The 27,245-nt window shown below is 38.0% G+C and overlaps 1 protein-coding gene across 1 annotated transcript; it reads left to right on the top strand.

Annotated features, from left to right (window-relative positions):
- Positions 1 to 1,316: 1,316 nt before the first annotated feature.
- sptlc3 (serine palmitoyltransferase, long chain base subunit 3) lies at positions 1,317 to 26,958 on the top strand. The gene is made up of 12 exons (XM_056760600.1): positions 1,317 to 1,598; positions 2,327 to 2,527; positions 4,254 to 4,408; positions 4,804 to 4,952; positions 12,174 to 12,298; positions 13,220 to 13,313; positions 16,388 to 16,493; positions 17,300 to 17,519; positions 19,794 to 19,920; positions 23,900 to 24,035; positions 25,867 to 25,996; positions 26,126 to 26,958. The coding sequence occupies exons 1-12, from the start codon at positions 1,491 to 1,493 to the stop codon at positions 26,237 to 26,239; spliced, it is 1,665 nt and encodes a 554-aa protein (XP_056616578.1). The 5' UTR covers positions 1,317 to 1,490; the 3' UTR covers positions 26,240 to 26,958.
- Positions 26,959 to 27,245: the final 287 nt, after the last annotated feature.

Consider the following 27,245-nt stretch of genomic DNA (forward strand, 5'->3'; position numbering starts at 1 on the left):
TAAAGTGTGGAATGTCACTACCATACTTGAGAAATATTGGTTCAAGGGTTTGGTTAGTGGGCAGTGCACCTTGAAGACTCGGGGTAATACAGAGAATGAGTTTTCAAATACCCCCTGTTAATATGTTGGTTTATGGAGGTTAAACACCTATGAATAAAAAAAATAAAACACAATAAAACAGCCAAGGCCTCTCATGCATCACGGGGTTTAAGTCTAACTGATGAGCTATCAGTAGTTTAGGGAACGAGCACAGTAACACCCGCCATGCAAATACGAGCCATGAGATAAATAATGAGTGTTAATATTAATAAAGCTAATGATGCTTGACATATCTAGGCTAACACGGCTCCCGTAGCACCAAGGATTGGGAAGCTCTCTGGATGTGGAGGTGAGCAGAGGGGAGGGCTTAGGGTTCGGGTGGGAGAGGGAGAAAGGAAAGCTGTGGTTAATTAGCAGTGACAGATCCACGGTCGGTCCAGCATTAGTTCAGACAGCTGCAGGCTGCTGCCAGTTTCCACAGCCACACATTGCCACCCTAATTCTTCCTCAATGTTCATCAAGGGCCATTCTGGATAGATCCTTTTTACCGTCCACTCAGGTGTTCATTTATCTTATTTTATGTGAACGTGAAAAAGCAAGAATAAGGCGCTTAATAGAGATGAGGAGAAAGTCAGATCAAACCTCGAGTCAGTGCACCTTCTGTACACACTTTTAAAATCACAAAGCTGTTTCTTTCTTTGTGTAAACACAATGGCTTCTTGTTCCGCGGTGAAGGCTTCCCACATTCTGCTAAATGGAGTTGGTGTGGCAGACATGCAAAACGCAACAAAGAGACTCAAAGACGGCTCGTGTTGGAACTGTTGCAGAAACACCTCTGTTTCCAGAACAAGGTTGTGGTGTCACCTTAACATAACACCACAGTAGTACACTTTTGATAGTTTGGTGTGCTGTATTCATCCATTATTCTTTATGTATCACGGCGTCTATTTCATATAATTCGTTTACCAATGATCTAATGAGGAGACACCCATACCAATTTTCACATTGCCCCATAACAATCTATATAGCGAATATTGTATTCTACTACATTAAGTTTCACTTTAGTGGCTTATATCAGGTTAACTTTTACTTTTGCTTCTCCTTTACTTTAAAGCATATGTGCGGAACGACAGAAACGTGACAAAGTAAGCACATATCAGAAGAGCTAAAGCTCAAATTCAGTGCTCTCCCATTGTTGATGAACGCTGCTGTCAGCGCGAGCGTACACTGTCGCGTCGCGTCGCGTCGCTCTCCTGATGTAACTACCTACACACTTCCTGGTCCAAAGTTGTGTGTACTCAAATCAAAATCAATTGAGCATGAAGTCGGATGGTAGACTCTCATTAGAGGAATTGCACCTCAACGGATATACACGCGAGCTTCTCTAAACTTAGCGACTGAGGGAAGTTCAATATATTGTAACTTGACTGTCAGCGTTGACGTTCGCAAACATGATACGAACAGGTGGACATCATCCACGCAACGGATCAAGTTCTAACCAGAAACCACTGAAAGATGACATTGGTGTGAGAAATGGGTATCACAAAAATACTGAAAAGGTTTGTCAGATTACATCAAAGTAAACGTTTTTTAAACAAATTGTTTTGGTGTTTCAAAAATGTTATTCACGGGAGTTTTACATACAAAGATATAGCATTTTACAACGTATTAATTTCCTGTAAAGTTGTCCGCCCGGTAAGGCTAGCTATGGGGAGTATGATTCATTGTAGAGAGTCGGTTCGTTTGGACCGTTTGTTAAAATGAATGAATTTAAAAGAATAATTCACTGATTCGTTCAGTTTCACTTATCAGGTAGCAGTCACAAATAGGGGCACCGACCGTGTACCCAGAAATCTTTGCGCGTTTAGTTTACCTGTATGAAAATAGCTACTGAATGCTAACCAAAGTTTTTTCAAGTAGGCTGTTTGTAAGATGACAGTAAATGCAAGAAAAACCTCGTTTTACTTTTGTAAGAAAACTATTAATAACTGTGGTTCCTATAAAACAAACTGTGGTGTTTGGTTGGTGTTTGAAAAGTAGCCTAGCAGCTATATAGTTTACTTTAAACACGTATATAAGTTATTTTCATTATGTATATGTGGATGTTATAGTTTTATTAAGCTTTATATAAAACTAAACTAGTGTTTTTGTTTTGTGGTGCAGTATTATGTTGTTACCTCGAATAAGATATGGCATTTAAACAACAGGGTTCCTTTATATTTTATTTTTTGATTCAATTAAGTATTATTAACTGTTGTTTTATGTTTGTCAACATCTGATGTTGTAGGTGCATACCAATGGCAAGGTAAATGGATTTCGTCGGTCTTGTGATAGGGGTGAAGATTCATTTGAGGAGGCTCCTATGTATGTGGCTGTCCTGACATACATGGGGTTTGGCATTGTTACCCTATTTGGCTATTTCAGGGACTTATTAAGAGCTGTTGGGCTTGAGAAGTGCAACCTGGCAGAGGAGAGAGAAGAGCAAAAGGTATGTGAAATTTGTGGCTTTTTGGGGTATTTTCTTATGTAAACCATTAATACTGAATTGGTGGAACTTTGAACTATAAATGTACCTCAAGATCTGTGATATTCAGTGTTGAGTACTTTGTATTTAAACAACAAAATGTTATTGAAAAATATGAAAAACACTGACGATATTCAGTCCCAAAGCGTCAGTATGTGAGTCACAATGTTTTTACTTTTACTTTAATATCATTGATTCATAGCTTACAAATGGGGAAACTCCACAAGTGTATTTCATTTACACTATGGAAAATCTCCATGGTGTGTGAGGTAATACTGATGAGGCTAATACGCAAATAAACCTCAAAGGAGTGCGAGTTCATTGTCTCTGTTATCAGGCTGTCCTTTGAGAACGTTGCCTTCAAAAAACATGCTTTTATTTGCTTTCTTAAGACATTCATTTTATTTTATTTTGTTAATATGAATGACATCAGCCTTGTATAAACTTATGAGCTACCTTTAATGTGTGAGCTGCTTCAACTAGAAACCATGTGAGTTCGAATCAGATCTAACTGCGTACAAATGCTAATACAGCTTCATCTTTTGCCATTAATATCCAATGAAAATAAATATATGAACCGGAAAAGGAACCGTCTTACGTCAGCACTGCACAGTTCACTCTGTGGTGCTCGATAAGGCCTCTCCACTCATTAGCATTTAAGTGCAAAATTTACATGATGCCCCAAATTATCTTCTGTCATTTCTGGTCCTCCTGGTTTCTACGTTGTAGTATTTGTCAGAACACCAGTAGAGCTTTAATTTGTGTGCTCACTGTGTGCTTTGTAATAAATGAGAACATACGAAGCAGGAGAGCCAATGGGAACGTTATATTGGGTTTAAGCACTTATTCCATATCTCGATCTTTCAAAAAGATGCTTTATTGCATCTTTAAAGCTGTGAAGATATCAATCCTCCTCGAAGACTTTTTAAGAGACAGCCAAGATTATGCAAACTTGTTAAAATCACTTGGCAATAGTGCCTTTGTTATTTTCTACAGTTCTACCTATATTTGCCAGCCTAACAGAATTCAGAGCAGTTGAAAGTTTATTGAAACGGAAAGCAACATAATGAGAAGTATGCTTAGCCTCTCCTTTGGTCTTTGGTTCATCCAAACATCTAATGTGTGTGATTTTTTTTTTTTTTTATGACATGACGTTAGACATGTTATGAGACCTCGCGGCGTCTTCAGAGCACAAAGAAAGATATTTAGGTGACATCCGACAGATTTCCAGGCCTCCTCATAGACATGGTCAGAAACAATCGTTATAGTTGTTGTCAAGGTCCAGAAAAAAACTAAAGACATCGTTATATTGGTCCATCCGCTCATATTGGCTCAATTGCATTTTTTGAAGTGACAAGAACGCTTTATATGCGAAAAACCATCCAAAATAATGACTTTAATCAATATATTCTGCTCTGTCATGTCAGTCATGGTCCAGGTTCACGAGAGCACTTTAACGCATACTCTTTTTTTTTTTTTTTGCACATATTTGTGGCGAAGACGCCGGTAGACTCAAACCATTTTTCAACTCGTGTGTAAAAAATCCCACAATTTTGATTTGGACAGACAGACTCGGGGTTTGTCTCATTGGTTTTGAAACCACCCACACACAAAGTTAATGTGGTTGAAACAGGATGCTGAATTATTCTAGAGATGTTTAATGTTTGAGTGTTCATTTCTTGTTTTACAGGATTTTGTTCCTCTGTATCAAGATTTTGAAAACTTTTACACACGCAACCTGTACATGAGAGTTAGGGACAACTGGAACCGGCCCATATGCTCTTTACCTGGTCCTGTTTTTGACCTCATGGAAAGAGTCTCTGATGATCACAACTGGACCTTCAGGTAGATTTTCAAACAGTTATGACCTTGTAGAAAAGACCTAGAGAGAAGTGCTGTTGTCTCAAACAGGTTTATCAAGTAGGTTAACCACAAAGACTTCCCAGGCCTTCCGGCTTCACCCGAATAACTACATGTACCATCAGTTTCACTGATAAACAGGATAGTGTTTAAAAATTGTTTCTTTCATTTTGACCTGTACTTATTTCTCATGCTATTAATTGTTTCTTTCAAAAGCCTCTCTAAGTCTCCTCTCTCCCTGTCTCTCCTCACTCAGTTGCTCTTATATTATACCTATTGATTCAGTTCCTCCCTCGAACAATGAGTAACTATGTACACAATAAGCTTGTCAAGAGAAATCAATAATAATAACACCTTGCCCTGTGTTACTATTTTGATAGGTTAACAGGCAAAACGATTGACAATGTCATCAACATGGGCTCTTACAACTATCTGGGTTTTGCTGAGAACAATGTGGACTTCCTGAAAACTGTAGCAGAGAAGACCGTTCAGTACGGCGTGGGGGTCTGCAGCACAAGACAGGAACTTGGTGAGTGTACCTGTGGTTTTACCACACCTGCAATCCCATCCAAAAAAGGTCACTCATATCACCAAGCATGTGTGCTCTTCTGGAGGTGTGGTATTTGTGCTTGCTTGTGAAACATAGTAGGCCGTTTTGCAACTCAATGACTAGTCGGGTGTTTTCATGAACCTGACAAAAGTATTTTTTTCAGTTGCCACCAGACCTGCTTTGAGCAGTGTTCATAGGATTCGTCCTTTAGAATTACCTGTGACAAGTTTGTCCTTAGTGATTAAAAACGCCAGACTTTTACTGCTTTTGCGAGTTGATGATTGACTGGATTGTTTCACATTTCTCCTTAAAGGATTTTTACATGAGTTATGGTTAGTCAAATAGGCTTTAGTGATCTTCGGGTGGCTGCCCACCAATATTTTTCTGTAATGCAGTTTTTGCAGGTATGGAGTAGTTTCTTTAGGTTTTAAACTGGACTAAAGAAAATTAGTGCTTTTTCTATTGTATCATGTTTGGGTTTTTATTGTCAACATGGAATTTAAAAGTAGATCTAACATTTTTTGAATTGTGTAAAATGGTAAGGAATAGAGATTTTTACAATATTTATAATGAATTGTTTTTCGTTTTGTACCGATTAGATTTGATCTAAAATATTTAATGGGATTCATGGTACTCTTTGTTTAAAGGTGTGGAAACGCTGTGTGTAGACTGAATTAGACTTTACATGTGGCACAGTTTGAAATACTTTTGTGTGACCAGCGTTGTGGGATCTGGTTATTCTGGTTTGTTGCGTTTGTGGCATTCTTTAGCTGCTTGATGACTGTCACTACCATTTTGAGATCTGTTCCTTTCACACTTGGATATCATTAATACACACCTCTTTTATCTGATATCAGTTTAATCAGATATCAGATAATTCATACCAAAGCAGGCTGCTTGGGATTACGTTCAGGACTCTTCTTAGGACTCTGGTAAAACAAATATTATCATTTGTTTTAGATGTAATGAAGTGTGTATACAGGATTTATGGTTCAATAACGCCGTATTTTCCACATACCGTGCATATTTGTATCTCCTCTTTGCCCCGCCTGTCTGAAACGTGCAGATTTTTTACAAAGCTCATCGTTCTGAAAAGCGAGGTGTGCTATGATAGGCCAGTGTGTAGTGATTGGTCGAATACTGCAAGCTCTTGCCATATTTGGAACATCAGATCCCAAAGCAATTGTACTGACAGGTATGACCACCTTACTTGCGTATACATTTGCGCGGTCTTAGAGAAATCATACCACGAACCTATTTAGATTTGTGGAGGTGTGACTACACAAAGTGTTTCAGACAGGTATGGGTGAGCATTCGCTTTTAGATAGAATGCATTTTGTTCTGACACTTTAGTTTTTGCAATCTTACGTGTCTAATACATGTATGGGCAACTTATAACACACCAAAGACACAGAAAAACACGTATTTGTGCCACATGACCGCTTTAACCTTATACCTTGACGGAAATAGATTGTCAACCACGTAGATATTTGCTATAAATGTGTGAAGTTCTTTTGGATAAGCTGTTCATTTAAACAATATTTTTTTTGTATACTGTATATATTATTTTGGATATATTTCTGTGGGCACTCCGGGATGTGAACTTTACGAGTAACCCCTCGACGACTCATTAAAGGGGTCATATGGTGCGAATACATGATTTTCTGTAGTACCGATTACATTTTATCACCTGTCGGTACAATTGCTTTTTGAACCTGATGTTCCGAAGATGGTGAGAGGCGTTACATTTCAATGACACCCATGCAGTATTCGACCAATCACTATGCACTGGTTAACTGGCCAATCATAGCACACCTCACCTTTCAGAGCAATTTTAAATGAGCTTTGTAAAAAATCAGCGCCTTTTAGAGAGGCGGGGCAAAGAGGAGATACAAACATGCACGGTATGTGGAAAATACAGCGTTATTGAACCTTAAATGGTGTATACACTTTATATTTCCATAACATCTTAAACAAACAATATATATATGTAATATTTGTTTTAGCCGTGTAATTTGTCCCCTTTAAGACCCAGTGGAGAATTGACACCACTGATTGTATGATTTATTTTCAAGTACTGTCTTTGTGGTAACCGTAGGAAATTATACAAAAAGTATGGCAAAAATTTACTGACATGTGTGTAGTGGCACAGCTTAAAATTTTAAATTGTGTAAATAAAAAATGAGCCTAATTCATGTAAAGACATTTGACAGTGGGTTAATTTATTCCACATGGCGCCGCACTTTACCCATGTGAATAGCACCTGTTAAACTGCAGGTTGATTGTAAACAAGTGTTGTTGTTTTTGGCGCCCCCCAATACTGAAAATGCACTTTAACAGAGTGTGTGCAGAACCACCCTGTAAAAATAGAAATCCATCCATTCTGTTTTTCTTAATCTCAAATAAACCTCGCTGAACAGGCTGTTGGTGATCTCCTAGAAAAGTGATGTCACTCTGATAATGCCGGGCCCATGAACACTCACAGACTAAGCCTAATGAACATAGATTCCAGTTTCCGCCAGAGACACACTTTCTGGCATTTTCACGCGAGAGCAGTTGTAACCAGTGAAAATAATGTCTCCGAAACAACTAAGGTGTGCAATTGTCGGATGTTAAAACTAACATACAGTAGAAGTCTTCTTTCACTCCCGACATCTGAGCCTCTGAAGACACTGTGGATTCGTTTTTTTTTTCAACAGAATGTGCAGAAGACATCAGGTGAAGTCACTTTACACCGGGATGCCTAATAGATATGATGCGTTTGTCTCGTGTATTGTCACAAATAAAATCAATGTGCACGTTGTAAAGACATAACGCCTTTGTGCATTCACTCATAGAGAGCATGTTTTCGGTTTCATAGATATAAGTGACAGTTAAGATGATAAACGCATCATAAGAGCAATATGCCGGATTTAAAGACGTAACATACATTCACTCAGAAAACAGCGTGCTCAGTTTTTACACAAGATATATTTCTCATATTTAAGATGACATCGTGTTTCTCATTAGCTGAATGGCCATACTCTTCAGTTTTGCTGTTGGAAGCACTGGCTCGCAGAGCCATGCGCTTTCTGTTGGAAAGGGGGCGGAGACCAGTAGCTCATTTGCATTTAAAGAGACACACACCAAAACAGCCTGTTTTTCCTCACGGGCAAAAATAGACTTGTAGGGCACAGTATGATAAAAGATCCGTGATGTATTTTGACACACATTCTGTGGACTCCTTAGATTTATATTACATGTTGTAAAAGGGCTACATTAGAGGGCCTTAAATGCTGAAACACACTTGCAAAAATGGAGATTCTGGTTGGCATATGCACTTGTACCGATTCAAAAACTGCCAATAAAAATGCAGAATAGACCCTGACATGCTGTTTACTGACGCCCAGGAGAAGTAGGGTATTGGATTTTTAACTGACATAACTAAACGGAAAGGTTTGTTCACACTGCCAGATCAATACTCTTGGTGTTTGTTTTTGGTAGCAGGTATAAAGACTGTAGCGTCAATCATTTACAGCCTATAGGAGTGTCCCTGTATCCCTGGAATTCATGCAAATGTTTTTCTGTCTCGAAGCACGATTTAAATGTCCAAAGAGGAAATCAGGTTTAGCATTGCATGTCAGAGGGTGAAATCACTAACTCAAAAGTAACACTTAAGAAATGAAGTGTCCACAACATAATGAGCTATTTATCTATTATCTATTAAGTGTTTTTTTTTATTCATTTACCATTTAGACATTTAACCAACATTTTTTTTTCTATTTTAGTTTTGATTTACACAGTTCATGGCACTGGTGCAGGTGGAATTTACCAGGAATCAAAACAGGTTACGCTCCAACATCCCTCTGTTGGTAGAACCAAACAAAACATGTGTTTACAGTAAATCCCTCACAATGGGACTCCATACGGAGTCTATGTACTCGTGTTGTTTCAAATGCATATTTCTTCAGAAAAATGTTAGTGACTGACAGAATCTCTATTTTCTTTCACTATATGCAAAAAGGAGCAACAGTTTTTCAAGAATGTCTTCTCTTCCAAGGAAAATGAATTCAAGCGGAATTTCAAGGAAGTAAATCATGCAGGTTTAGAATGACACATGATAAGACAAAAAATATATAAGTAAACCTTTCCTCTTAAATATATTTGAGCTTGGAAAAACATCATTTTTGTGGTGGGAATACTTTTCAGGTGTAATGCATCACCATTGTTCATGACAATAGCTAAAAAATCATAACTTTGCACATGTACAGACAGGGCTAGTAAGTAGTTTTATCAAACCAATCTCATGTTAAAACGTAATTATTTTGTAAACCTTTTATTGTAAGTCTAATTCTGACTTCATGACTTTGTTACAAACTGAGCAGGAAATCAGAAACAATGTTTTATGCATTCTGAATAATTTACAATGTTACACATGCAGTCTTATCATGCTTAACTTGGTCACCTTATGTGCTTGATACACTCCCCAGCACTCCAACCTGTTTTGGAAAGTTTTTTATAAGTCCGGATCCCTGTTTCCTAACAGGGATCCTATTCCTTTTATTGGGCAACTCTCCCGAAAAGCACGGCAAGGCGAAAGAAAGATCCCACCAACGGTCGAGCGAGACCCGCTTACCATCAAGATTGTCTGTGCTGCGTCAAGATTGGCTGCACTGTAGCCTGCAGCTCGTTATTCTTGCGATAGTGAAGTTTAGGTGTGTCTGTTTGTTAACGGCATTTCATTGATAGATGTTGTATAAACAGTGAATATAACGCTGGATTTGCAGATCGTTTGAAACTGATAGATGGATCATTCCCAGCGAGAGATGCCTGACATGATCAGTATGCAGTAAGTGAAACCAAGTCATATGTCTGTATTTGCTTGGCAATCGGTGCGTAGGTGCATAATGTAAATAACACAAACTTATAGGGAACCAATTGTTATGCAGGGATAATGCGATGATGTAGGCTATTGTGTGCCCCCTGCACAACCCCAGGATGGCGTATTTTTCCGGAAATATTCGTACAGCTGTATCTATCTTTTATAAATGTGATCAAACCAAATACTCTTCGAAGATACAAAGTATGCAATATACTACTCTATAGGTACTCAAGATTAATATGAGATGCGTGTGCTGGCAGCTTTAACATTTACCAAAGCTAAAAAATTATAATTCCCACCCGTTTCATTTATTGACAGAGCTTTCAGTCGGCACATTTTAATTTGATGATTTAAAATCAATTAAAGTGTTTCATTGGAGGTTTCTGCTGCTTCTGCCAGTTTATCCACTCCAGCCAGATCTCATGGGTCTCTGTGTCTCATTTCTCACTTCATTATACTTCTATAATACCCCAGTAAGAAGTCAAGACCCTTGTGGGTCTCTTTTGTTGCAGAAGCCTCCCGAATAACACACTTGAAATGCACTGATTTAGTTTTAATCCAACACGTCACAGCCGGAAATGTGTGTCGGACAGAAAGGAGGACTACGAATAATCGCCTGGTGTTCTGTAGCCCTTTATAGGTGTCATGTATAGAAAGAGGCAGGTTCTGTTGGCCCATGTATGTTTATTGCTGTTTATTACTTGGTTTGGTTTTACTGCTTAAACTTTGCCTGTAAAGAGTTTTGACTGGGTTTTTTAGGACTTTTGGAAAAGAAGAAATTATTCAATTTTTACACACTTTACCACTAGAGCTCAAAGTCTGAGTTTGTGCACTGTGAAGCCATATCTAGGCTGGTATTGCTCTTTTAATTGGGTTAGCAAGGACAGACATAGTGGGTGTGGCAATTGAATATTAAATAAAAGAAACAAATAAGATTCTGGACCTGCAAGGACCCTAGATCCTCTGGGGTGTGAGTAGTTTAAATTCAGAATTCCAACACCTGATTAAGAATTACTTTTGCCCAGCACTGTTGTTTGGACATGAGGACCTCTAACATAAATGTATGTTTATTTAGATATTGAAATATTGACATGACATCTTTTTAATAATTAACACCAGCACATTCAAGATTTATGGTGCATATCTATGAGCCTTTTATTTATCTGCATTTGACCTATCAGGCATAGGTAATTCTTTTGGTTATCACTTTTTTATGACCCACTCACACATGTTGCATTTTGTTTTTGTCTTTTCATCTTTGCATTAATGTTTTGACAGTACTGCATGTCTGTCTTTAATCGCTGAAGGCACCTGTGATTAGTAACCTTTTACCCAACACCGATCCAATTTATTTCCTCTATGCTCTCCCTCTCTGAGCAACTAAGTAGGAAAGCTGAAAGAGGCGTGCAGGAAATTCTAAACAAATTTCCTCCACATCTGTAGAAGGGCTAGTTTGACTGGGATAGACTGTGGTCTAATGAATTCTTAAGGCTCTGTGCAGCGGAACTGTAGTTTCGGCAAGTTGCTTTGCCAATGATGTGGTGTGAAAAGCAGTTTTTTCTTCTGTGGCCTTCGTGGCATTCAGCTAGCCCAAAGACTTTGACTTAAAGGTCCGGTATATGAAATGTAGCAGCATCTAGCGGTGTGGTTGCAAATTGCTTCCTTTCGAAGCACAACGGCGGCTGACACGAATAAGATGTTGTCACATTTTCGTTTTATGAAACGCACTTTGTAGCAGTTTGTCTGTTTAGGGCTACTGTAGAAACAACATACCGAATTCCATGCAAGGGGCCTGCGGTGTACTGTAGATTTAAATAGCTCATTCTAAGATAAAAACATAACGCTTCGTCATGTAATGTCTTTATACACCCCTGAAGACATGGTTATGTATATTAAATTGCATTTCTGTCAATAGATACTTCTTAATCTTTCATACTGCACATTTAACACTAAAACGGTCATTGTGTATTTTCTCGTTTGGCAATAACCCAATCGGAGTTCTTTTGGCTCGTTTTAAGCTATTTCTTAGGCGATCTGATCATAAGTGGTCAGGTGAGATACATTCCAGATAATTCCTGGTAGCACAATGTGTCTTGAATGTATCTAATTTGTGATCTTTGATTTTGTGATTACATACTACGTCAATGGGTCACTCCACGCATTGTTTCTGATATGCTTAAAAATGTTGTTTTTTACTTAAATATGTAGTTCTATATGCATACTATGCAGTGACACAGATCGTCCAAAGGACAAGCACATAATGTTTATATCAGGCATGTAGAACATTTCCAGAATTTCTGTTTATTTTCCTTCTTGATTGTGTTTTTTGTGCATTATAGCCAACCTCACTATTCATAAGACACTGGAGGGGCTTGTGGCGGAGTTCTTGGGAGTGGAGTCTGCCATGGCTTTCGGAATGGGATTCGCCACCAATTCCATGAACATTCCTGCGCTAGTGGGAAAGGTTAGCGTTTAAACATTAATCCTTGTCGGTGCCGGTGCCTCTTTATTTTTACATCTGTCTGATGTTTCTTACGTATATCCGATAAAGTCAGCACAGAAGTGTGCTATTAATGTATTATTTCTGGCTGCCTTCCTTTCATTGCTGCAATAAACATAAATAACCCAGCGAACCAACCCACAATATGACCCCTCATTAAAAGCAATCTCAATCAGTAAAACCGTTGAGATATGATAGTGATTGTTTAGGGTATCTCATTTGGGTGTTTATATGGGCACAATGATGTTGTCATCATAACCAGCTCTAATGAAAAGACCTCAGGATCTGGAGAATGTAGTGATGGGTGGGGGATGGTGTTAGGGAGGTGTGTTTGTCCTCAAGAAAACCGCCCTGAATCTAGATAATGTAACCTTAAACTTGAAGAGATGCTTAAGAAATACCTTCAAATATCTCCAAAGTGACAGCAGCTGTTATTATTAGATCAGGCAATGCATGCCAAAGTCAAAGCTCTTCACCTATTGGTACATCATCATCAATCCTGCTCATCCAGTTCAAATCACGTGAACTTCCCTTACTCTGACAGACAAAGAGACGCTTTCACAATCAATGACAGGGTTAGGGAGTAACTGTCTCAAAGTAGTAATGTGACTAACTAAACTACATTTTGCGCAATAGCCTGACAGTAGCTCAGATTCCTACAATACTTGTTTCCAGCTGTTACGACACACCAACGGTTTAAAGACTGTCAAGAACGTATCTAATATGGCCTGTGGTTTCTATCGAGTAAAGAATAGAAACATAACTTGAGAAGGGGTAGTCTTTCTATTTGGGACCCTCTCATTGTTTTACTATAAAATAATAATGCAACATTGGTGAATTCCTGCTTCGTGCCCAGAGTCACACGGTAACGCTTGTCTGTTCCAGGGCTGTCTCATTCTGAGCGATGAGCTAAATCACACCTCCCTCATCCTGGGAGCCAGGTTGTCGGGGGCAACCATTCGGGTCTTCAAACACAACAGTAAGTACATACATAAACTATTAGTTTGCCACAGAGCGGAAGTACAGGCGCAGGTATACTGTGTCTGTAATTTGTTAAGCAAATAAACACCAGGTCAGATTACAGTTGGATGGAGTACCTAACCCCACAACCGTTCTTTCATAGTGTCGTTTGTTAATATAGAGTCATCTTTTTACAGTATGCAAACTTTGCAGCAGTGAGGCATATTTTTCGTATTCATTGGTTTTAGTATAGCTGTGCTTTAGGGGATCTATAATGGTTAATGGTATTCTTGTGTAGCTACTGAAGATCCGGTGTGCATCGTTCTCCAGAGGACAGATGAAAGTACATAATGCATAAGCCACAGAAGCTTAAATGTATTCAGACAGCACGGTGTAAGATTTGGTTAGGGCTTCTTTCAGCAAACACTAGAGTCACTACGTGCAACTGAATGACACTTATTTGCCACGTGCACAACTGGTAAGGAAGTTCAATTTTTTTTTTTTTAAATAAACCTGTCTTTACCTAACTGGTGGGATCTTTGCCAATAACTGCCGGAGATAAGCAGCCTGGCTCGGGCATCCTAAGCTGCAATATTCAGGTTTAACCAAAGATTGGTTCAGGTGTGTTTGAACTAATGCTGCGTTCCACTCGACTCACATATTTGGATTTTTTTACCTGGAAGAGTGCAATAAAACCACAACTGAAAATCACAACTCTGAGTTAATGATAAACATTTACGTTTAAGCAAACAGCACGAATGAGTCCAAGTTCCTATGTTTTTTGTTAATAAAACCTGTTTAGTGATAATTTGCAGACACGTGTGTAAAACACAGTAAAAATGTTCAGGTAAAACCAAGGACTAGTTCAGGTGTGTTTGAACTACTGCTGCGTTCCACTCAACTCACAAATTTATAATTTTCTACATGGAAGAGTGCAATAAAACTGAAAATCACAACACTGAGTTATTGATAAAAATGTACTTTTAGCAAACAGCATGAACGAGTCAAAGTTCCTGTGTTGTATGTTTAATAAACCTGATTAGTGATCATTTGCAGACAGGTGTGTTAAACACACTAAACGATCCCCTCTGCTTGTGCTGTTGCAAAGCAAGCGCTAGTGTCAAATTTGAACACTGCAAAAATGTTTTCCAGTAAAAATGTCTACAAATTCTTTAATCAAGATGCATTTTCTTGATGAGCAAATTGACCTAAGAAAATAAATCTCGTTTAATCTGCCAATGGGGTAAAAAAAATAATCTTGAATTAAGGTTTACCTTTTTATCTGTAGCTCCATTCGAGATTATTTTTCTTACCCCATTGGCAGATGTTTTGCTTGTTTTAAGCACAAATTCATGAATTTTCTTAGGTCAATTTGCTCATCAAGAAAATGCATCTTGATTTAAGAATGTGTAGACATTTTTACTGGGAAACAAGAAAAAAAGACTAAATAAGAAAGTCATGTGTTGAATGTGTCCAAGTGGTGATGCTCATTGTAACCGGTGGAAATGTGTTAGTATTTGTGCAGAGATTGCAAGTAAAGTGTAAATCCTCACTGTAAACAACATGGGATTTTGCCGTTTAATCAAAAGCTTTTACCCCTCATTGTTTTGAGTAATGATCATTTCTATTTTTGACCCTGGACAACAAAACCAGTCTAATGGGTCAATTTTTCTAAAATTGATATGTTTACTTAATATGAAATTTTTATTTTTTTCAAAGTTGTTAGAATAGGACAATATATGGCTGAGATTCAACCGTTTAAACTCTGGAATCTGAGTGTGGGCAAAGATCTAAATATTGAGAAAATTGGCTTTGAATTTGTTAATAAGGGGCACTGTGGCAGGCCATCCACTCACAAAAATAAAATTTATATATTTTTAAGGTAGGAAATTTACAAAATCTCTTCATGGAACATGATCTTTACTTAATTCCTAATGATTTTTGGCATAAAAGAAAAATCGATAATTCTGACCCATACAATGTATTATTGTATTTGACTAAAAATGTTCCTCTGCTAGTTAAGACTGGTTTTGTGATCCAGGGTCACATTTTGTACATTAATCTTTTTTACACTCAGTGGATGCCGCTCTACCGCATACGGAATAGTTTGTTGTTGCAAATACAAACCAAATTCTTGTTGCTTGAAATTCCAGTTTTTTTATAACCAATCTAGATTTGTTTTACTTTAAAGTGACAACATAATGACATGTTTCGTTTAGCCAAGCAAAGTTTAGCCACAAACATATTTTTTCATTTTGAATTGAAACCCGCATGCCATTGTTTTTTGTTTATATGTTCTTGACCTGATTTGGCAGATCTGTGTTTAGGGAAGTCTAGTATTTCATGGTTGCATAAAAGAACCGTCTCGATTGATAGCATAGCAGATATAGATGCTAGCTGAAAGCAGGCCGCGTCCGCCCTGGCCTTGACTGGCCTACATAAATCCACCTGTTAGTAATGAGGCCACTATAATGGGAAACAATATGGAAAGTTCTTTTTTGGATGGACTTTGACACTTTTTTATTTTTAGACACACCAAAGAGATATCTTTTTATTTAGGGTTAAAGAGAGGGAATCAAACATGCATTTTATGTGTGATCCCCTTTTCTCCTGAAGCTGCCCACTAGAACATCACAAAAATTGTGCTTTGTCTGACTTAACGGGTGTTGTTTTGAACACTTTTGCACGCTTAGCATTTTCCTAATTGATTGTAAAGATATTACTTATTGGTATGTCTGGTCAGAACAAATTTGTTAACTAAAATGAAAGAATGTAGACGAAAAGCTTCCCGCAAAATCACAAGTAGTTTAATGCTACCATCTGTTGGCCAGTTTAAGTATTAACAGCTGTTAACGTCAGTGTTTCTCTGTCTGGTCCCCAGTATTGCATATTTTAGTTTGCTTCCAAAACATAAAAAGTGTTATAGTTTTGATGATTATGTAAAATAAGTAAATAAACATAAGTCAGTGTTTGTCAAATAATTAAAAATGAACTTTTAATATTACATTTTTTTGATTAATTTTCTTGTGTAAATATTTGATTGTGTGTAAAATTATTAAATGTGTATTCAATTGATGCGTTTTGTCTTCCCAGACATGCAAAGTCTTGAAAAGATGTTGAAGGAGGCGGTTTGCTCGGGACAGCCTCGTACCCATCGCTCCTGGAAGAAGATCCTCATAATGGTGGAGGGCATTTACAGGTCAGAGAACAACTCTGAGCCCACATTTGTGAATCTTTACAATTATATTCTTTGTTCATTTAATCCGCTACAATAAATATTAAAAAAGTAAGCAAATTCCTAAAAATGCTGTGCATAGATAACCTTTTAATGCAGTTAGGAATTTGCTTACTTTTTTAATATTTATAGCATTTATAGCATTTAATATTTAGAGCATGAAAGCCTTTGGATTTTATACTGGTGGCTCAATACTCGTTTGTATTCAGTGAAGTCTCATGGGATGATAGACAGCAATCTTGGTTGAGAAGTCAATTTAGAAAGAATAATAGTGATATGGTGTGTCATTTGTATTAGCACTGGCTGCATGATCGTTTATTATTGAGGTCGAAGCCTTCAGTCATGGTTCTGTGACCTTATCTAGCCTCGTGAGCATCGATAACCTACTTTAGGGGTCATTTATTGCATAAATCTGTGCCCTGAAGAAAACATTGAAGGGTTACCTTGTATGTTCATACACTTCATAAATTTAAGATTATATTGCGTGATACTAAGTTATACATCAACCGGCATGTTTATATGTGTTTCCTTAAAATGGCTACAGATCATTTTTGGAGATATCTATAAAGTCCTGTTAGCCATTTCAGCCATGTGTGCTATTCCAGAAAGGTGTTGATAGTTATTAGAATTTAACATTTGAAAGGTTACGGGTCATCAAAGGTTAAACATTAACCCTATTTTAATTTGCACGTTAACATGTCATGAAACATTCTGACTTCTAACGTTTTTATTAAGAAATGCTAACATCTGTTCGTCTGTGTTTCTTTCAGTATGGAAGGTTCTTTGATCCGTCTTCCAGAGATCTTAGCACTGAAGAAAAAGTATAAGGCTTATCTGTACCTAGATGAGGCCCACAGCATCGGGGCGGTTGGGGCCACAGGTCGCGGAGTTACAGAACATTTTGGGGTGGATCCGAAAGAAGTGGACGTTCTGATGGGCACCTTCACTAAGAGCTTCGGTGCTGTTGGCGGGTACATAGCGGGCAAAAAGGTTAGGATCATGTGATAGTTTCCCGTCTGTGCCCTAACTACAAAGCACTTTTTGTCCCTTTGAGCTAAAATGGGATAGACTGGTTTTCTTAACAGCGTAGAAAATGTATTCTTTTATTAAAAGATTTAAGAACATAGGTGTAGGGATGTCATATTTTTATTTAGTCAATTTAAATTAACTTCCAGTTTGATATACCGAAACAGCTACAAGTAAGGGGCAACCAGAAGGGGCGGTCACGGTAAGGGGCAAACAGTAGGGGCTGCCATTTTCAACCAATGGCAGCCAGACATTTGAAATTCTGTTTGGTGACGCTAATGGCACAAAAATGACATGCTTTACCCTTTTTTCAAAGAACACACATGGTCTCATTTTTTCATGTGAAGCCGCATATGTTCCCCCAATGTCACTCACGCTACCTACACTCCGCCTCTATAATCTCATTACTCCATTAATACACACCACTTCACTTCACTTCATAACCACATCACGGACATGGCAGTTGATTATAAAAGAATTAAAATGAAAGACGACAGGTTTTTTGAATTACTCATGGCTCTCTGCACATGTTGTGTTATATTAGGATTTTAATAAAGTGAGAGTGTTGGCTGATAGCCAGCTCTGTTTTATGAAAAATTGCTTGTTTTCATGAGATGCTTCAGAACACGCAACTTGCCTGTTATGTATGGAGCAACTTTTGTTATCTTGAGACTTTTTGCAAAAAAAAATATAAATACCTCAGGATCTTATTTTATTACTGGTTTGTTAACATTTATTAAATAGTTAAGTTTTGTCATTTGTATTCAGATGTATCTTACAAATGTTTTGATGCTCTTGGCAGCCCAGCAGCTTTTGATTTGTGTTGTTGTTTGCAAAAATCTCCAAATCCTCTCCATAAGTCAATTCTCTTTCAGCCTCACAAAAGCACATGCAGCAGATGTGCCGTTTCAGGCAGTCATTTTTTTATATGCTTGACTTATGAAAGCACGTAATGAACACGCTTCCGACCAGCTCGGGCTGTAAATAGTTTGCAGATCTTTTTGATCGTACTTGTCAACTTGGGCGTCTAAAGGAACTTATTTTTTTGAATTCCCGAAGGTGTACTGTTGTCCTGTCAAAAGGTACACAAAAACAATAGAGTAAAACATATGCTCTCAGAAGCTATGAGGATATTGTACACAAGCGCAGTGGGAGGTACGCAAAGAGAACCGCCAGATGCCCCCAGCCAGGCCTCCGCTTCACAGATGTGGGTGGATTTCGGACACGTTCTCTTAACTGACTTATCTTACGCCGTTTCCACAAAGCTCCCAGGACCTAAAGCGCTGCAAATCTTGAGGTCTAAATGGAAGCAGATGTTTGGTATGGAGTCCTTTCCCCTAAAAGCCCCCTCGCCCCCATCCTCAAAGTAGAGGACACATCTGGAAGCAGAGGCCCGTTGCTGCGCGAGCTGCGTCTCCTCCCCTCACCCCTTCGCAGTGGATGCAGATGTCAAAGGACAGAGATTAAAAGTTGGATACTGGCTTCTGCTCAGCAGTCTTGTGATGGATGTAGAATGGCCCAGGGCTAAATCTCCAAAACCTCTGTCTTATAGAAATGTATCACCTTGCTAAATGCAAGTTTTGATAGACTTTAGGCTGGGTGCTAGTTTCGATGTTAGAATCAGTGAGTGCTCAGGTGTGTGTGGTTTCCTCTCCCTCTCGTGGTTTAATTTTGCTATGGACATGGCATGGAGAGCTACAGAGATTAAAGTGATCGTTTACTCCCAAAAAATTCTGTCGTTTTTAATTCACCCTCATGTCATTCAATATCTGTGTGTGACTCTTTTTTTCTGTAAAGACAAAAAATATATTTTAAGAAATGTCTCTGTGTGTCCATACAATGGTTGCCAAAGTTGTTTGGTTATCAGCGTTCTTTGAATTATTTTATTTTGTGATCTGCTGAAGAAAGTAAGTCATACAGCTTTGAAATGACATGAGGGGGATAAATGATGAAAGAATTTTCATTTTTTGTGAAGTATCCCTGACAATTCTGTGTTGGGTCTTTTAGCATTCCTTTTTTTTTTTAAAGCGTCTGTTTCATTGTAATTTGCATGGAAAAAAAGGATAAATACAAAAGGACATAATCGGATTTAATTGATTTGTTTAATTCAAATATATGGTTACAATCTTGAGAACACCCCCCTATTTTAAAGTTTTGAGACTGATAGACGGTTGACCCCATCAATATCAAATATACAAGGAAATAATAGTTACTGATTGATGTTTTTTGTTTGTGCAGGAGCTGGTGGATTACTTGCGAAGTCAATCTCACAGTGCAGTCTACGCTACAGCCATGTCCCCACCTGTTGTAGAACAGATCACCAGGGCCTTGAAATGCATCATGGGAACTGATGGCACAACAGAAGGTTAGGAACACAGATTATCATAAACACACTTAATCAAATCTTACTTTTATAGAAAATGTTGTTTCCGGGCTATATGCTGCTATTTTTATTTACTTGCCTATTTGCAGAGGTTCTGAATCTTGTTGCTTGTTCTGAACTGTCCCTTATTCAGGGCTCGACATTAACGCTTGTCCACTTGTCCGGGACAAGTGAATGTTTTGTATGGGCAAGTAAGAGAACTTGAAAGTAAAACTTGAAAAAAAAAAACATTAAAGTCCTGTTAAATTGAACACTCAGACAAAAAATACTGTAGTCTACTATAGGATTTGCTATTGAAAATTGAATTGAGCTTGTTGTAAATTGTTTAACACTGTATACTATAGTAAAGTTCAAAAACAATATAATAAGAATTGTACTGCTATTTACTATAGTAAATACTGAAGTATACTAAAGTTATAGTAATTTATGTGGAAAAATATACCAGTAAAAAAGGAAAAACACAGAACTAAGTCTGTATGTAACATTAAGGTATTTTGACAGTTATCCTATTCATAATGAACTACACTTGCACATTTCTGCCTGTGCCACCAAACTTTAAACCTCTCTATCACCAGCGCCAAAGCGGACACTAGTTAAAATGCTTAGAAGCAAACTTGACAAACTTGAAAGTGAATGACTATTTACTTATCCGAAGGACAACCACATGACAATGCTTAATGTAAAGCCCTGCTTTATTTCTTTACCAATTCCAAAATGAAGGAGTTAAATGATAAAGCTCTAGTAAAAAATATGACATCATCTGGTAACTTCTTTTGGTATAGATATAAACTGTTGCTTTAGATATGAAATCTTATATAATACTAATGTAATGATACACTCAAATCCATGTGCTAGAGTGATTTTACAACACGTTGCTTTTTGCCATGCTCAGATCAACCCTTACTAATGGTAAAGTCACGGTATCACATGGCCAACGGTGGCTTATTGCATTATTCCAATGACTCGAGACAGTAAATTTTGCGTTCTTTTCCCGAGCACTTCTTCTGAAACATGAGGAACCAGATAAGAAGGAACATCACTTTGATTTAATCAGCACGTAAATGCACTCTGCAACAGCGTATAACTCATGGAAAACAGATTTCAATAAAGTACAGGGAAAGACATAAAGGTTCTCCAGACCTTTAGTCATGGGAAGGTCACATATTTCCAGGTATTTGGAGTCAGCAGAATGGCACCAGATGTTGTGTGGGTTCTCCAAAGATGCCTTCTGGTTTTGATATGTGTTAATCCAAATTTTGTTTTTAAGACATTTAGTTTAGTGCTTTTTATGCCACAATCGACAGGTTCAGTTCATTAAGAGGGATAGAAATAAACAAACAAAACATTAATGGAAAAGCAATGACAAGTGACCACTAAAAGCATAAAAAACATGTTTTGTTCCGAACTAATGTTCCAGTGCAGAGGTCACTAACCAACTAACTATTTATAAGGAAATGGATGACAAAAATTGTTTTTGCTCCTGTTGGATAAGTAGTGACACATAGTGAGATGTACAGTATATCTGACTAACGGGTGTCATTACTGGCCCAATGTACGTTGTGTAGGGTGAGTCACACTGTTTTAAGAGTTCACAGTGCTCCACCAATTCCCAGAGGGAATGCTGGATTTACTACACAATACTATGAAAAGAATCTACCCTATCTAAACTTTTACCACATCCATGACAAATGATTTGGTTTGAGCTTCACCTGCTGTATGTAGCGTTGGCCAGCGTTCAGTGCTTTTGAACCTTTTCTAATGTAATGAAGTTTAACAGGGGCTGTGTTCTGCTCAAGGCTTTTGTGCTTGGCTTTACAACACACCTCTTCTTCAAATACCTGCCAGTCAGCTTACAAGTAATTATACGCAAACATGCTGTTGTTTTCCAAAACCTCAAGCTATGATGCCAGACTTTGAGACAGACCTGGCCATGCCCCCAGTGCTGCATGATTCACACCATTTAAAACACAGGAGGAGAGATTCAAAGGTATTTAATCGAGACAAAACATAGAAAAGTAAAGTATGCTGCTTAAGATATTTACACATCTTGAATGATTAAGCTGGTGGCGTGTGAGTCTTACCCACCAAGCTAACATGACCCCATGGCCTTATGAGTATCTGAGTCCATGCTTTTTAGGTAACCCCACATATCCAAACGTGTGCCAAATCCACTGTATCCTATTTACAAGCCAAGAGTCTCCTGGCATAGAAAGAAATTTGTCGACTATTTAGCCTGACTAAACAAAACCAGCTGGTACTGCTTTATAAGGTGTTTTTAGGACCGAAGAGAAATGGGCATCACAATGTCAAATAAAAGGGACATTTTACCCAAAAATGATGTCATTGTTTACTCATCCTAAATTTGTTCCAAATCTGTGTAAATGTCTTTGTTTGAAAGATATTTGGATGAATGCTTCTAACCAAACAGTTCTTGGCCCCCATTGACCACCATAGTAGGAATAATTACAATGGTAGGCAAAAGTTCTTTCCTACATTCTTCAAAATATCTTCTTATGTGTTTAACGGAGCAAAGAAATTTCTGCTATGGTAGTTATTTAAGTGCACTCATTTAATGTTTATTGTTACAAAATGACAAAATAAAACTATGTAATGCGTGTTCCACATATTTGTTAACATTTTGGCACATATTGCAAATCCCAAAAATGTATAGAAATTTGTCAATTTGTTAAAAAAGATAAATGTGTTATTAAAGGGTTCAGTTTTTATTTAGTGTCTTATTGGTAAAAAGTGCTTGTTGCTGTTTTTTTGGTTTTGTTTGTTACCATGTTTTTGGTTATTTTTATGAATGGGTCTGCTCTATCTCACATAACTACTTAATGGTCTTAATGAGGGACTGTTAAAAGGCTGATCCTGGGATTTGAACAGCAGAGCAGATGATGTCATTTCCCCTTTACTCATTTGGGCCTCTTTCCTTGACTTTACCATTAGAGATAATCATAGTGTAGAAAATCAGACAGCAAATATTCTACAGGAAACTCATTTTCATTGTAAATTGATTTACAAATAATATACCAAAGGAAAATAAAGTACTTGTAATCTATAGGTTCTAGTGTTTTTAGAAAATAAAAAAGTTATCGGATGCTAAGTAGGATGTTTTGTGCGAGTGGTAACTGCTGGTGGTATGGCTTTATGCCACTACACTATGTTGCAATTGCTTGGCCGTTTTCCCAGTGTCTTCAACTAAATTTGGTAAAACAACTATGCGACTTGTAGGTAAACAGTGAAAAAAAAAAAGAAATGGACTGATGTTTGTGCCAGCTGTTTTAGGGACAAGTTTGTAGACATATTTGTTCTATGGTTTGCAGGCACTGCTTGACGTGGTCTGTTTAACGTTTGAGCTACCGCGGAGTGGGCACAGAGTTTCACAATGCTACAAATGACTGTAGAATTACTGTGAAACTGACAACAAAACATTTTCTTTAAACTGTACTGTTTTTTTTTGTACTGGAAGTTACATTGATACGAAAATTGTTAAGTACTGTTAGCCTTTACAAATGTAAGACAACAGATGTATTATGATTGAGATCCCCTTTGCACACTTGAACATTGAACATGACAGACAATATAAAGTTGCATGACCACTTAAACTGTGTTTTATTGCTTAAAAAAAAAAAATGTGGAGACATTGCAATAGAAAGAGGTCACTAGATTTTAATTTCTGAGATTTAAATAATTTATACCTTTTTATCTTTGTACATCTACTGTAACCAACACTTTCATAACCTCCAATGCTCTGATCCAGAAGGGAAAAATATCCTTCAAGTAGAGTCCCAATGGAGAAGCCCTTTCAGATTATTCGCACTTCTCCTTTCGGCCTACGGTTGCTCCGTTGTAAATCATGACCTTTACTTTATTATAGGCTCCCATTTTATGTCTCTCCTTTTCCAATAAAAGCTAACAAATTCTACTCGATGACATCTCTATCTCTGCTCCCCCACAGGCCAGCGTAGAGTTCGGCAACTGGCTGACAACACTCGCTACTTCAGATCTCGGCTTAATGACATGGGCTTCATCATTTACGGCAACCAGCACTCTCCCGTGGTACCGCTGCTGCTGTATCTGCCGGGGAAAGTTGGGTAAGCATAATGCCAAAGTTGTTAAAGCTTTTGTCCTGTTTGTCAAAGATTCAATTCCTTGGGAATGCACATGCTAAAAAGTGATTAAGATGTACACAAATGCATTTAAATATATCATCCGATTATAAAAATCTTAAAAAAGTGCCAGTTTAGCAACAGCATCTCTCAGCATTCATTTACCCAAAACCTCTTTAGTGTGTTTTAAAAACCCAAGCTTAGATCTATGGGCCAAAGACAAAGTTTCTTTGTAAGTTTTGTTTCACGTCTGTGCGTCTTTGTGAAGGACAGTTTCCACAGTCTGGACACTATAGTAATCCCCCTTTGAACTTGTGAACCTGGCCACATCTCGGGCTGCCAATAAAACCACAATGCCAGGCTTACATGGGGCTACAGAGGTGATGGCTTTGAATGCCATGTGGAAAACGCGCTGACCGCTTAAGGACTCGTCTACAAAAGCAGCAGTCATCTCCACTGGTCACTCCAAAGGCCAACCTGCCTTTTCAACAGGACATTGGAGCGCGGCCATCTTGGATGCTCGGGTTGATCCATGAATCAGCGGTGAAGAAAAAACAAGGGAGGCAGAAAGAAAACATGACATGCGAGAGGCTCATCACCGCACAGGCGTTTTCAGACTCCTCCAAAGATAACAGTTTCCTGGCACGGCAACAAAGACCAAGGCAGCTGTGAAGCCTTTTAAATCCAGCTTTCACTCTCCGCCGCCGCTCTGTTCTCTTGTTGCTGTCTTCTCAGCTGACAAAGCAGAGGTCTTCTCCACATCGTCTCACTCTCAATCCTTTCCTCCTCTATTATACCTTTCCCTTTGCCCGTCTCTCCCTGTCAATGCTCTTTTTTTTCTCTGTCTTTTTGGCTAATGCAAATGACAGTCCAGCTGTGCAGTTTAGGATGAATTTCCCTTCACTCGGAGGGTGAGGGAAAGGTAACAGACCGCAGAATCTCGACAACTTTACCCCGCAAAATGAAAAAACGGAGATCTAGAACGGTTTAAGACAGCAGGCAATGATTGATCTCATGCATGGTGGTATCTGATCACGGTCTGTTTGTTCTGTCTGTTGAGAAGAATGACACGTTAAAAGTGTTGACAACTTTTGGAAACTTGAAAGCTGTTTTGCTAGCTAATGATTAGAAGGTTTAACGGGGATTAAAATGATTTGTGTATTACAGCTTTTTTGGTTATATTGAGTTGAGATTATTTTTGAGAACACCTTTTAAATGTATATTACACATTTTTATCTAAGAGAAGTCTTAAGAATTTCACATAAAAATGATCATGCACAAAACAGCACAGAATATTAGAAGCAACATTATGTTAATCTGTTTTGAATATGTGTATATTGCTTTATATTTAAAGGTCCAGTGTGGTTTTTTTTTGAGGAGGAGGATCTATTGACAGATATGCAATATGATATACATAACTACGTCTTCATAGGTGTATAATGACCTAACATAATGAAGCATTGTGGTTTTTATTACCTTAGAATGAGTGAGCTATTTCTATCCACATACATAGGTCTCCTTGCATGGAATATACCATGTTGTTTCTACAGTAGCCCTAAAACGACAAACTGCTCTATAGAGCGCGTTTCGTAAAATACATAATTTCCTTCGGCAAAGAAGTTAAAACGCAACGATCTTAAACGTCACCCACCGTAGTGCTTTAAATGGGAGAGGTGGGGTGAGCCATTGATTGCAATTCACAGAAACTCGCCAAATTTCATACACTGGGCCTTTAATGGGTTTTTATTTGATGCATCATCCCTGAATTCTGTAATTTACCCCCAAATCTTTACACAAACAAACTGTCTACTTACAGGGCATTCTCACGGGCCATGTTGGAGAGAAAGATTGGTGTTGTAGTCGTAGGTTTCCCAGCTACACCCATTACAGAGGCCAGGGCTCGATTCTGTGTGTCTGCTGCCCACACCAGAGAAATGCTTGACAAGGTAATAAACTACAATCTGTTGATTCCAAAACCATAAACCTGGGAAATAATCATCTTTGACTCTTTTCACTGATCTGTATAGATGTACATTTGAGGAACATTTTTCTCTTTTAACTCTGTCTCCTTATAGGTTCTACAGAGTCTTGATGAACTTGGAGACAGCATCAGATTGAAGTTCTCTCGTCGCAGATGTCCTGTTCGGCCACAGGTGCACAATGAAACAGACTTTGACCTGGACAGCTGATCATTGATCGTGAGAGCATTCGCTCACTCGCTGCTTCAGTAACCTCAGTGAGAATGAGTTTTGAGCGTTTAAAGTGCCTTACTGTTCCACCCAAAACAGTTCTTCATTTCCCCAAAATGTGTTCAGTGTTCGTATAAGCTCTTAAACCATGCACGGACGGACAGATGACGTTATGCTTTTTTTAGCATGTACAACTCCCAGCTTGGTCGCCGGTTCGAATCCCACTCCGAGTGGGTCGAGTGGAACTGGTTACAATTACCCATTTTACATGTATATATTGTAAACTTGAATTGAATTGCTTTTTTTAACTGCTCTTTCGCATATTTGTGAAGTTGTATGGTAAATTATCTTTTCTCAGGGGATTGTGGTAATAAGGAGGGACCGTGACTGCTGTTTTTGCAGAACGTTTATCAAAAGCTGCTCTAAATATATTAAACAATTAACTTGCTTAACACTGACGTACATCAAAAGTCTAGCTGCAGATAAGAAAAACCTTGAAGTGGCTCAATTTTTTTATCCTGCTGCTAAGATGAACTGATGAAAGACTTCATCCAGAAGTTCATTGATTAAACGAGATAGGACAAACGTCTGAGACCCAAGCACACTCGCAGTCATTTAACATTATGGTATTGCATCTTTAAAATCCCAATAGACTCTATTTAAATTTCATGTGCATGAAACTACTGATTCCTAAATAAATCTGCAGAAACATTTATGAATTGATTGTTAACAAATGTTTGCTTGGAAAGTTTAAGTGTTTTGTGTATTTGTGTTGGCACTTTTTCGGCACGGTGCGACTGCTCATTTGAAGGATAATCATTTTGTGTTTTTAATTTGTAGTAATTTTTTCGTGATTGATGCTTGAATTGACAAGATTTAATTGGAACACTTTAAAGCGGAACGGGTATGCCTTAAAGGGATAATTCACCCAAATATGAAGATTCTGTCGTCATTACTCATTCTCTTGTCATTTCAAACCTGTATGACTTACGTACTTTTCCAGATC

Source organism: Triplophysa dalaica, chromosome 11 (genome assembly GCF_015846415.1).
Source record: "Triplophysa dalaica isolate WHDGS20190420 chromosome 11, ASM1584641v1, whole genome shotgun sequence".
NCBI classification, from domain to species: domain Eukaryota; kingdom Metazoa; phylum Chordata; class Actinopteri; order Cypriniformes; family Nemacheilidae; genus Triplophysa; species Triplophysa dalaica.